Here is a 13,617-nt window from a genome sequence, read left to right as displayed (position 1 = left end):
TAAGATGGGGTTTTACTGCCTGGATCACTCCAGTGGAACTTTGCAGTATACCCCAGAAAGGATTGCCTGCAAGAAAATGGCATGCAATACCCTTGATTGAAGCAGCCAAAAGGGCAAAATGGGGGAACAACAATCTCCTGAGAATGAAGGTGAAGACAAGGACTTATAAATTCAGACACTTACAGCACAGCAGACATTTAGCCTACTGGGTCCCTGCTCATCAACAAATGTCTCATTCACTAATTACATTTTTCAGCTTTTGGCCCATAGACTGGAATAGATTTGAATGTCTAAATTGTGTTCAAATGTTGAGAGATTCTGGCTCAATCATCCTTTCAGGCATTGAATTTCAGACTCCCACCATCCTCTTACTGAAACAAAGTTCTCCTTAACCCTTCCCTAAGCCTTCTACTTCTCACCTTAAATCTAGACCTCCAGTTCTGACACCTCTACTAATCTTCTTATTCATTTATGCCCCTCATAATTTTATAAAAGATAAAGTTGTCATATCCTAGAAGGCTGCTCTCTCATGAGGGAGAGAAATGACTGTCATCAGTTTAGCCTGATGATCATCACACTTCAGGCAAGGACTGGGTTTGAGGAGGTAGGATCTTCATAGTAACCTCAAGCAGTTCAGGAACTGAACCTGCGCAGTTTGTATCTCTCTGCATTGCAAGGTAGCTGGCTAAGCAACTGATTAACTTATACACATTTAGTGGATTGCTACCAACCTTCACTATTCTCAAGAAAACAATCCCAGTCGATGCAATTTGTTCTTGTGTCTCAGATCCTTCTGCCTGAGCAGCATCGTGAAATTGACTAGGAAAATGGTCCACGAATGCAAAAACAAGTTGAACTCAAGAGGCCAAAAATAACTGAACTGAAACTCACTTGCTGAGTTTGGACTACATCTAATTGTTTAATGTTCCATTGTAGTGGGCCTTCATATTTGGGAAGTGATTGGGAAGACTGCATGTTGCTCTGGATCTCAGAAAGTTACAGGCTTGAAGCTCTGCTGCTCTCCTGTTATTTTCCATTTTGGCACTTTGATTTGCACTGGTTTGCACTGGTTGCTTCCTGGTGAATTTAGAGTCTTTCTTCTTTTGACTTCTATCTTCTGTCAAAGTATTTCTGTGGTTTGCTACCATTCTAGACTTTTCTTCAATACTTACTGTTTTTCTTTAGTTTCTATTTTATCTTTGCTATAATCTGCTGTCACTATGTTTGCCTTGTTATTGGTATGTTATGGTTTGACTCTCTTTCAACTAACTCTTCTACAATCTGTGTTCATTTCAAGAAGACCCTTTCACTTATTTGCTTGCTACTCACGCATTTAGAGTTCTATATAAGCTTACGGCGTCCTCTCCATGACATCATGCTCCAGATTCTTTCCACATCCCACAAACTACAAGCTTTCTGTTTTACAAGCTGCAGATGGTCTAAGCATGCACCTCCTAGTTTTCCTCCTTACCTAACTACACCATGACCCTTGAATCTTATTCCTTTCAGAAACACAGCAATTGTATTCTGATGATGCAGTGGTGAAAAAGCAAGAGGGAAGAGCAAAAAGATAGTCATGCAAGGAAATCCTATCAATTGCTCTAACATTCATAGCCATCAAATATGATAATTACACTGCATGTAATTTAGAAGATAGCTTAGAAATTGAATGTGTCCATCTTCCAAAGGCATTTTGATTTAACCCTTCCCCCCCTCACCTTTGATGGTCTGCATTCCCCTTAATGGGATTTGTTTGTACATTAATCAACCAGAACACATGGGTGAATTACTGATGGTGATTAATTGGAGAAAAAATACTATAGGTAATTTGGTGCTGGAGGGATAAAAACATTCAGTTCTGTGTAAGAGCACTTCTGGATATAAATGAAAGAAATAGAATGTGCACATAGGGGCTCAGATGCCAGATCTCCAGAGGTCAAGATCACACAAGAGTTCCTCATGTCAGAAGATTTGATTGCAATTCCAAGGATCTGACACACTTGCATGGTCACACAGGAGCTACACATTGAAAGAGTGTAATCCCTTGCAAATCATCTACATGTCATACATGTTGATGTGTGACACTCCAAAGCAATGTGTATGCAACTAAGGGATCCTGTACTATGGGGATACCTACAATCTCCACAAAGTCACGTGCCCAATCTGCCTAAAGAGTAAGAATGAAATATTTTCTACTGTATTGGAATACAGAGTCTCAGCAACCTCCTTTTGTGAAAGTTGATGGCAAACTTGGAAATGCTGCAAATGTCATCTCTTCTAGCCTTGAAAGATTTAGGTCCCTAAAATGTTACAGTTATGGTTTCTTCATAAGCATTGGTAATACCATCCTTGTCAGACTGAGGGTGGAACTCTGGCTGCAATCTAGTTCCACACTTCGATGATGATGTTCTTATCAAAGTGCAAATCTTTGACACTCTGTTTCTTACTGATGATCGGGTGGGTGAATTTCTACTTGAACCTCTTGGGTGGATATGGCCACCTCTCCACCTCCTCCCTCTTCTACCAGCTCATCTAGCTTTGTGTCACCTCTGTTCATTATTATGGTGAATTCATGCCACTGTAGGTATATCCAGAAGCACATAGTTTTGTGCAGAGTTCTTGAAGTCAGGATAAAGTCTTTTAGCAAGTGCTATACCACTCTGTAGAGAATTTAGCAACTTCAGAGAACTTTAAAATCAGAAAATTCCTCTAACATTGTAGCTGGTGAAAATCAATCTGCAATCTTCATGTGGAAGTAGACGATGATCGCTCTAAATAGAAATTGTAGGGGAGTCCTTTAAGCTGATTTAAGGAATGCATTAACTGGAGCATTGTTCTCTAAAAAGACAAGGCTGGCATTAAACTAGAACTGCACACTGATTAAGATCACAATCTGCTTACTCTGCATGCTTCAGGCAGAAGCTTCCTGCATGCATGATAATATCCTCTCTAAATTGTCCTTCGAGCAACTCATACTACAAATGTGTCAATGTTTTAGAGCCAAAACGGTATTCACAATAATAACAAAACAAACACTAAGGAACCAAATTCAGCACTCAGCCTCTATAACAACACCACTATTATGTTAATTTCAATATAACAAGCAGAAAGGATCTGGGCGTTCTTGTGCCTGAAATGCAAAATGATAGCATGCAGGTGCAGCAAGTAAATGAGAAGGCAAGTGGAATTTTAATCTATGTTGCTTTAGATTGGTGTTGAAAATAGAGACGATTTGTAACAACTGTACAACGTGTCAGTGAAGCCACACTTAGAATACTGTGTACAACTTTATCCTTTACAGAAGGATATATTGGCATGAGAGGGACTTCAAAAGAGATTGAATGGGTTGATTCCTGAGATGAAGGGATTAATTTATCATTAATAACTAAATGGCTAGGAATTTATTTATTAGAATTTAGAAGAATGAGAGTGATGTTATTGAAACATAGACGATTCTGAGGGGGCTAAATTGGGTAGAATCTTGAACTAGAGAACGCAGTTATAGAGTATGAGGACACTCATTTAAAAGTCAGAAAAAAATTTCTTCTTTTAGAGAGTAGTGAGTCTCTGAAATTCCCTACTCTAGAGAGCTGCAGAGGCTAGATCATCAAAATAATTTAAAGTGAAGATGAATAGATTTTGAAATATGGTGGAGTTGAGGGCTATGAGGAGTTGGCATGAAAGAGGAGTTGACGCTGCAGACACTACAGCCATGATCTTATAGAATGGAGGTTAGAGGGGTTGAATGGCCAACACCTGCTCCAAATTCTTTTGTTCTTATTTTGCTTGTCACACACAGGACCTGCCTCTTCAAAATACATCCAGGCAGTCATAGATAAATGGGAATTATCTATATAATTCTTCCAGACAGAAGGCTGCAGCAAACTATATTTGTAAGCAATATTTAAGGTGTAAAAGCTCACTAGTTATATCTTGTTATTTATCTCCACAATGAGAATGTCAATGCATCATACATCTTGGTTCATAATTTGATGTGAAGACAAACTCAAAGGTAATAGCACTTGTGTTATTTATGCACAAATGATACTACAACATCAGGGGAAGGCAAATGTGTGGCTCAACGTAAAGATCAAATATTTGCAGTCCTAGATATACTACCACACCATTTGTAAAAACAGCATCTATCTAGTTAACGATTGGAATGCATTGAACAATGTGAAACTGCTGTCCTTGCACAACAGAGATAAACTAAACAGAACACAGAAAGTGATTCTTTTCATTTCAGGCTAAGTACTCTTTAACCAATGAAATAAAAGTGTTAATTAATGCCTCTCAGGTACTGAAAATTAACTATTGTCACTACTGAATTGCATTTCTTCAGGTTTTCAAAGTTGTTGCAGATTTCTTAAAAATTCACAATCCTTCAATTGAATTTGTGAGGGGGAAACACAGTTCTTTGCCCTGATTACTCATATGCCAGATGCTGTTTCCTCTCGCTACAATGTTAAGAATGAGCTCAACAAATTGACATACTAAGATTTATAAAACCTAAACATGTAAGGGCAAGCGTAACTAATTGTAGATGCCATTTGATGCCCTGCCATGACAACTAATGAACCCCTGTGCTCTAGAACTGACAGCAGAGCAATGCTAATATGTGGGAGTTACATTGTAAATTCACTGGCAATGCAGAAGAAAGCTATTTCAACTATTCTTGATTTAACACATGAATTTCCTGACTGCTGCTAGATTCAGAACTTTTGTGGATTGCCTTGTTTCTCTGCATGGCACCTGGAAACTAACTGTTTACTGGATACAAAGTAAGGAATATCTTCCCCCAAAGGCATTTACAAGCTTAGATTCCTGTACCACTTTACAATAAGTAATCATTTAACTGACAAAGCTTAATTGAGTCTTTTTATAAATGCAGCTATTTTCAGTTGATGACACTAGACTTTCCTTGTGATGAGAAAAATATAGAGTTTTGCAGACTATTCAGTTGCTGTTGCTTACACCATCAATAGGGTCAAGATATAGATCATGTTCTATGTGATTATACTCACATTCTAAATCTGGTTCCTGTCCAGTAAGATAACGAATTACAGCCTCTTTTTGTGATAGTTTGCGATGGTCTGGATCAATGTCAGTTACACAATAAATCCTATCAGGAAGGGATAAGCAAAGATTCCATCAGTTACATTTACAATTTTCATCAAAGCCTGAGTTTTTAAATCCATTGGTGTTCAAAAATATATTAGCTTCAACTAACTACAAATATGGCATCCCTCTAAATAAATTAACGCATTAAATTACTGGTAAGAATGTAAAATAATACACCATAATTAGCCATGATTCATTGGTAGCTCTCTTTCTTTTGATTAGAAACCCCATATGTATTTTGATTGGTCCGACATTTATTGTTCTAATGAACAATGCTGAATACACTTCATGAACTCAACTTCAAGTCTATCATTGCCAATTTGATGTGTTCAATCTATATGATGATTAAAATTACCCACATTGGTTGGAAGCATCTCTTTTCAAGTTCCCATCTTTGCTTGATTTATGCTCTTGCCTGACTGCTTAGCTATTTTTCAGGACTATATAGTGCTCCCCCAAGTGACTTAATTGTCTTGCTATTTCTTGTCTCCAACCAGACTGATTCTATCTTACTTTTCTGAGAAGATTTTTCCTTAACAATAATAAAACAAAATTGAAACAGACATAAACTGAAATTTCTCTCCACAAATGCTGCCAGACCTATTGAGTTTCTCCTGTAATTTCTCTGTTTATTTGATTCCTCACTAGTGTGCGAATTAAATCTTTTATTATCAAATACCTCAGCCGCTTTTCCTTCCTAGGCAAAAGTGAGGACTACAGATGCTGGAAATCAGAGTCTAGATTAGAAGGATGCTGGAAAAGCATAGCAGGTCAGGCAGCATCCGAGGAGCAGGAAAATCGATGTTTCAGGCAAAAGCCTTTCATCAGCCCCCCATTTTTTCTTCCTGTCTATCCTTCTAAATTGACAAATTGCCTTCTATACTGTCATGTTGAGTAGACACGGCTGTGTTGCAATTTTAAAATAAAAATAACATTAGTGTGCACTATTTTAAAAGGCTAATGTTAACCTTTAAGATAGGTGTCACAGGACACCAAACATTTGGAACTTCAATTGCCCACATTTCTGGAAGCTTCTAAAAGTGGACTACCGAGGATAGCCTTAGACAAACTCTTTGTGGATGTCACATCAGCAAGTTTCAAGAACCATCCCAAAATAAGTAGGGGAATAAGATTTCAGACTTCTTCAGATCTGCCAGGTAAGAAAAGAAAGCTAACAACATTGATTATGCACAAGCAGTTGCTAAAGGCCTCAATATGTCTCTGTTGTATATCAATGGTCCTGACTATGGGAATTGGCAGCTGCTTCATTAATAGGAAAACAACTATTGATTGTTCTCCATGTTGAACCACTGGCTAGAGATCACATAACCAAAACTCTGCTTTTAAAAAAAAACTCTTTTGAGTGATTGTGTATAGAAGGAATAACAGAAGAAACATCACAACAAAAAAAAGGCTGTACATTGGGCCTTTACAGAGACAAAGTACTTAAAGCTTAAAAGCTCTTCAAAACCTTTTCCAAAAGTGATTAGTTCACTTGGAAAAGGAAAATGGCCCTCTAACTACAAGAATTACCAACACTGACTATCCTATCTACTTTGCAGCCCGAATTCCAAGGAATCCAGTCTTCAGGTATCTGGACTCAGATTAACTTCAACTCCAGAATGCAAAAGCTCCCCTCCTTCACCAGATTCATACATTCACATGAAATGTTATTTATGCTTGGTCTAATGCACTATAGCAGTGAAACCCTTTTGTTTTATTGCATCATTCTTGTTTATATGTGGCATGTATAAAATAGCCATAAACTTTTCCAGTAAATTGTGGGAATAAATAATGCTTCTTGTTTGAAAATCTTTTAAGTTCAAAGTCTATGAGAAGATTTGTAGCTCAGGTGCTCATTGTTGTGGTTCTGTTCGCTGAGCTGGGAATTTGTGTTGCAGACGTTTGGTCGCCGTGCCGCCCTAACAAGTCCCCACTGACCCTCCGAAGAGCAACCCACCCCCTCTGACTAATGGACCTAACACTATGGGCTATTTTGGCCAATTCACCTGACCTACTGTGGGAGGAAACCGGAGCACCCGGAGGAAACCCACGCAGACACGGGGAGAATGTGCAAACTCCACACAGTCAGTCACCTGAGGCTGGAATTGAACCTGGGACCCTGGTGCTGTGAGGCCGCAGTGCTAACCACTGAGCCACCGTGCTGCCTTTTCTTCAGCACTTTGTCATTATTTCAAATTTTTAGCACCGACAAAACTTTGCTTTTAATTTACTATTTTAATTCACTGCCACTTCTCTTCCTGGAATGTCTATTTTGAAGACATTCTGGCTCTCTCTCTCTATTCCATTTTACAACTTGTTTTTCTGCATTACTTTCTGTTTCTTCCTAGTGTTCGATAATGCGTCCACCAAATCTTTCATTGGTAACAAATACATCTCCTTCCTCATTGTTTGATTTTCCCCATGTAGTTTCTAACTGAAGTTCTGGCCTTTGTGTTCTGAATTCACACAAGAATGCAGAGTTTTCTGAAACATACAATGTTCATCAGACAGCTGTGCACCACCACTGGAACATTCTTGATCTCTGTTTTCAGCAGTACTGCCTCATGTTATTTCAAAGCACTCGTAGTCCCTAGTTCCATTTCATTCTTCACCACATTTGACAATTCAATAATAACTCTTTTTCTTTTTTTCACATGTGTTAAGGAACACAAGTTCCAACAACTGATGGATACCACTGTGACTCTGGATCTTTCCTCCTCCCCTTCCTTCTGACTGCATCCCTTTTTCTAATTCTTCTTCACATTGCATCTTTACTACACAATCTGACCTTTCACTTTTCAATGACAATTGATTCAGGTTCAGCAAAGGACTCAGGTTTGCCCCTTACTGCCTGCACTTCAATGAATTTCAGGCACAACATGACATTTGACTTGTCTTCTGTCACTTTTCTTTGCCTTTTTCTTTGGGCAGTGCTCCTCTCCTCACTCCATGGACTTATTCATCTATCTCCAATACTTTTCCTCAACCTGGATCTCTCCTTCTGCCTTGATCTCTTCATCAAGAACAGTCAATGTAACATTGGTTGCCTTAAATTCTCTGTTCTCCTCACCCACTCTAATGTGTCACCCTCTGAATTTGCTGCATTCTGTTCTCTCAGATCTAACTCTGGCTTGTTATCAAATCTTCCAATAAAAGTGCTGTAGTGTCATCTGACATGCTGACTTCTTCCTTGCAAAGGCTGAGTGGCAACTTCAGGCACTTTCTCCTGCCTCCTTTTGAACTATACCCTACACTATTTAACATTAAGCTATTTTTACTAGACTCTCAATGACCTCATCTCCTCTGGAACTGTCTCCTGCACAGCTTTCCACTTCATTGTTCCCCAACTCTGTACAGCTTGCTTCAACCTTCTTTCCAAAATACAAAAGCAGGATTGCCTTGGCAGACCATCAGTTCAGCCTGTTCCTGTTCCACTTAATTTATTTTTTCCTATCATGACTCTCTCCTTTCTCTCCTTGTCTAGTCTCTTCCCACAAAACTTGTGATTCTTCTGATGCCTTACAGAGATTCCACAATTTCCAGTTTTCTGGACTCTTCTTCTCAATCTTGGAAGAGCTTGGACATCTCTATCCCAGTTCACAATTGTCACAAAGCTAGACCTTTTTTTCTAAAAGCTGTTCCTTGGCTCAAGGAGACTCAGCCCTAGACTGTCACAGAGAGGTCATAAACCAGGCTGGGTTCTGATCAGACTGGTTTGGTACAGAGATGAAAAGGCTTTTGAGAGGCCATTTGTTTCTATGTAAACAGATAAGACTTCAGACCAAAGTGATCATGTTGTAGAAGTGACCTGTAGAATGAAAGGGGATTGGTCAGCTCTCTGGCTGAGCACTTTAGTTCAGTCCAGAACTGGTTGGGAGTTCAACAGTGAGCTGTGTGGAAATTCTCTCTTCTGCACTTCTAACTTCAACCTGTCAGCATCTGATCCTTTTTTGTACAATGTTTTAAAGGGGTTTGCTTATTGGGACTGTTGTGTATATTCATAACAGCATAATTAGCTTGATAGGCTAAGTTCTGTAGGGGTTCTTTATTCTGTTCTTTGTGTTTCATTGTGTAATTTTATGAATAATGTTTTGTCTGTTTTAAACCTGGTAGTGAACCTCACTAACTTACTCCGGGCAACTTTCACTGTACACTTACTGAAACAAATTGCAAAGTTATGGTCTGGGCTACCTGCTTAAGAATGTTTTGAGTGTCTGGCCTAGTCCATCACACAATGGTCTGAAGACTTGCTGCCTCTTCAATGAAAAAAGCCTGAATAGTCCCTCCTTCACTGGGCTGCGCTCATTCTCACTTTGAACAACTTCTCTTTTAGCTTATCTATTTTTTCTCCAGGTTAAATGAGTACTCACACAGGTCCAAGTTATGCTTGGTGGGGTTTGGGGGGATTGGGGGGTGGGGGTTTCTCCATGGAGTATATGGAATATTCATTGTTTGAGCCGTACTTGGTTCACCTCCCGCAACTCTAGCCCAATACTTTGATTATATCATTGACGCTGCTTCCATTCTTGTCCAGATTTGTAAAAACATCATCAATTTTGCTTCCAATTTCCATCATTCTCACCTTCTACAGAGAAGGGAATTCCACAGATTTGCAAACCTTTGGGTGAAGTTCCTATGCAACTCAGTCCTAAATGTGCTCTCCCTTATTTTGAGGCTATGCCCCCTAGTTCTTCCAGGTGAAATGGTGATTTACTTGTACTGCTTTCAATCTACTGTATTCACTGCTCACAATATTGTCTTTTTTTATACTGGTGAGTCCAAGCATTGACTGGATTACTGCTTTGTGATACACCTGCACTCTGTCTGCAAAAATGACCTCAACCTTCCGGTTGCTTTCATTTCAATACACCATCCTGCTGTCATGTTAATATTTCTGTCTCAGACCTGCTGCAAAGCTCCAGTGAAGTCCAATGTAATTAGCATCTCATTTTCTGTTTAGACACTTTATCGACAGCAGAACTCATCATTGTGTTCAACAATTTCCAACCATGAATTCTGTCCTCTATTTTGATTATTCCTCCCTCCCTCTTTCCAGTGTATGGGTTTGTACTCAGCAGAGATGACCTATTTTCTGCTATTAACACCTACCATTAACACCTCCTCTTCATCTATAGCTTTTCTGTACCAACATTAGCATTCCCTTTGTCTTTTGCTCTGGACATCTTTCTCATCTGTTATATTTGGTCCTCATCCACCTTTTCTCTACAGCATAAATTACATCACTTTGCCAGATGCTTCAATTCTGAAAAGGAATCACACTGGACTTGAAGCATTAAGATTGTTTCTCTCTCCACAGATATGCTCCATTTCTCTAGCACTTCCTGCTTTTATTTCAGATCTCAGCATCCATAATGGTCTGCTTTTATTATTTGCTATTTAAATGGTGGAACCCCCTGGCCGGCGTTGTCGAGTTTGGGCCAGTCAGTTTGAAAACAATCAGATCTTGCTCTGGGTTTCAGTTAACTGCACAAACTGACAGATTGAGAGTTTCTTTTTAAATAAACCCAAAGGTCAGAAAAAAATTCCAAATGACAGATTTCCAAAATCCCTCTGGTGGAAATCTGCCATTTGGTGGAAATCTGTCATCCCTGTTCTTGAATCTAACTCTCTGATCTAAGTGATTCTATGCCAATATGCTGATGATTCAAATTTGTTCTTAGGAATGTCTTTCTCTCTACCTACTCTCAGACATTGAAGATCTTAAGACAGTTGCATCTTGTGCAATAACTAGCTTATGAACTCTGGAGAGTGTCTGTTGTTGTTGGAGTTACAAGGTCTCCATGCTGTTGTTCAGATAATGTTACTTTTTTATTACTTAATTAAAATACACTCGAAATTACTATGCAATATTGACAGCAAGACATTAAGCTTATTAATTAATTAAATTGATTAATTAAACAGTTAATTAAATATATCAATGACCCAGCACTGTTGATAGCATTGTTGGGCTTTAAGAATGAAGTCAGTGAATTTAAATCATACTCCAGAGACTTGATCATTAAGGTAGACAGTCTACTGCCATGTTAAGGGAATGCTGCACAGTTAGGGCATGGGAGCAGGAGGGAGAGAAACAACCTTTCTAATAAAATATTAAACTGTGGCCCCAATTCCTCTCTCAGACTTTCCCAGGACACCATTAAAAGGAATGGGAGTATTCTTCCTTGTGTCAAGATCAACATTTATCCATCAAGTAACACTTAGATCATTAATCTGGCCAATATCAAATTGCAGGATGTGTGTTCTTGTTATGCATAATTGATTGCTATATTTCTATTTTGTATTAAACTATTTCAGAATATCCTGAGTTCTGAAAGGTACTCAATAAATATAAGTCATTTTCTTCTAGTGGGAATGTGTATGCCAATCACAAGTGGATATTAGTATAATAGTCTATTTGGCTGAAGTTCAATTACGTAATTGATCTTACAATTTGGAATTAAAATTATCTTACCATTCGTTTGCAAGTGTCAGGTCAGGTTGGTCTATGTCATGCAACCCTGAAATACAAAATAAAAAAAAATTAATTTGCCTAAATTTCTCGACATTATACTTTTTAAAACGACTCCCAATTGTGATTACTTGAAAATGAATGTTAGTATCTGTGGGTGCCCAAATGCTGCAAAACCTGCTGAGTTTCTCCAATATTTGCTATTTATATTTCAGATTTTCAGCATCTGCAGCACTTTACTTTTATTTTAGGCCTAGAATGCCCGGTGTTAAATATTATTGACTTCAAAGGTTACGTCAATTTGTTGAGAATGAATGTTTAAAATCTTAGTAAATAAGTGTCAGCAACAGTCAAAGGAAAGAGACAACATACAACATAAGAAATGATCGAGAACAATGAAAATAAGCATTTGGACAGCCCATGTTTTCAAGTCACCTCGCTGGATTCAACTCTGGCCCTGACTGAGGGGTGAAAGGTTCCATTATCTGCCATCTGCGCCTACGATGGTCCCCAACCTTTGTTTCTTTCTGCTTACACATGCTTGTGCATTGGTTACTGCGATACATTCAATCTCAGATATCTTAAATTTGTCTTACCACTGGATTCATATGTGATTGGCAAAGAGAGAAGCCTACCTTATTTTACCTTACTCATTTGCTGGTGTCATTCATTTTGTGTGTTACTTTTCAAATTTCAGTATACAAATAACCATTGTAAGAAAGAGCTGAACTTTCATTTGCTAAATATAGTGGTAGGTTATTGATCCAATGAACTGGGTTTCAGTATTCTGATTGATGTAAAAGGATTTTTAATGCTAATAGCCTATGACCTAATGATAATTTACTGTATTCAAGCAGTACATGCTCACCTTCTTCCACAGATATGTTTCCAATGAACAGAGATTCACCATGTCCTCTTGTAAGAACAATACACAGACTGAAAATAAAATAATTAAATTATAAACATGATATTATATCAATATTCTACCCAACCTGATAGTATCTTTATTATGAGCTGTATGAGGTGTTTATGTTTGTACTCAGGGTATGCAGAAGGTACTTGCAAATAGGCCACTATACAATAATTTTGGATTAATGGTGCTGGAAGAGCACAGCAGTTCAGGCAGCATCCGAGGAGGAGCAAAATCGACGTTTCGGGCAAAAGCCCTTCATCAGGAATAAAGGCATAGAGCCTGAAGCGTGGAGAGTTAAGCTAGAGGAGGGTGGGGGTGGGGAGAAAGTAGCATGGAGTACAATAGGTGAGTGGGGGAGGGGATGAGGGTGATAGGTCAGGGAGGAGGGGGAGTGGATAGGTGGAAAAGGAGATAGGCAGGTAGAACAATTCATGGGGACAGTGCTGAGCTAGAAGTTTGGAACTAGGGTGAGGTGGGGGAAAGGGGAAATGAGGAAACTGTTGAAGTTCACATTGATGCCCTGGGGTTGAAGTGTTCCGAGGCAGAAGATGAGGCGTTCTTCCTCCAGGCGTCTGGTGGTGAAGGAGGCCCAGGACCTCCATGTCCTCGGCAGAGTGGGAGGGGGAGTTGAAATGTTGGGCCACGGGGCGGTTTGGTTGATTGGTGCGGGTGTCCCGGAGATGTTTCCTAAAGCGCTCTGCTAGGAAGCGTCCAGTCTCCCCAATGTAGAGGAGACCGCATCGGGAGCAACGGATACAATAAATGCTATTGGTGGATGTGCAGGTAAAACTTTGATGAATGTGGAAGGCTCCTTTAGGGCCTTTGATGGAGGTGAGGGAGGAGGTCTGGGTGCAGGTTTTACAGTTCCTGCGGTGGCAGGGGAAGGTGCCAGGATGGGAGAGTGGGTTATAGGGGGGCGTGGACCTGACCAGGTAGTCACGGAGGGAACGGTCTTTGCGGAAGGCGGAAAGGGATGGGGAGGGAAATATATCGCTGGTGGTGGGGTCTTTTTGGAAATGGCAGAAATGTCGGCGGATGATTTGGTTTCTGCGAAGGTTGGTAGGGTGGAAGATGAGCACAAGGGGACCCCTCCCACTCTGCCGAGGGCATG

General features: G+C 39.5%; 1 protein-coding gene across 6 annotated transcripts in view; it reads right to left on the bottom strand.

The window, feature by feature from the left end:
- Positions 1–13,617, bottom strand: part of LOC140458136 (voltage-dependent calcium channel subunit alpha-2/delta-4-like) — a 491,615-nt gene that overhangs the window by 289,883 nt on the left and 188,115 nt on the right. For all 6 annotated transcript variants that reach the window (XM_072552257.1, XM_072552261.1, XM_072552258.1 and 3 more), the window contains 3 exons: positions 12,462–12,529; positions 11,597–11,642; positions 5,025–5,122 (listed from right to left, as the gene is read on the bottom strand). In XM_072552257.1, the coding sequence (XP_072408358.1) occupies positions 5,025–5,122; positions 11,597–11,642; positions 12,462–12,529 (212 nt within the window). The remainder of the gene's footprint in view (positions 1–5,024; positions 5,123–11,596; positions 11,643–12,461; positions 12,530–13,617) is intronic.

This window comes from Chiloscyllium punctatum, chromosome 32 (genome assembly GCF_047496795.1).
Source record: "Chiloscyllium punctatum isolate Juve2018m chromosome 32, sChiPun1.3, whole genome shotgun sequence".
Taxonomy (NCBI): Eukaryota; Metazoa; Chordata; class Chondrichthyes; order Orectolobiformes; family Hemiscylliidae; genus Chiloscyllium; species Chiloscyllium punctatum.
Note: the sequence above shows the minus strand (reverse complement) of the source record. Positions and strands in the feature narration are given on the sequence as shown.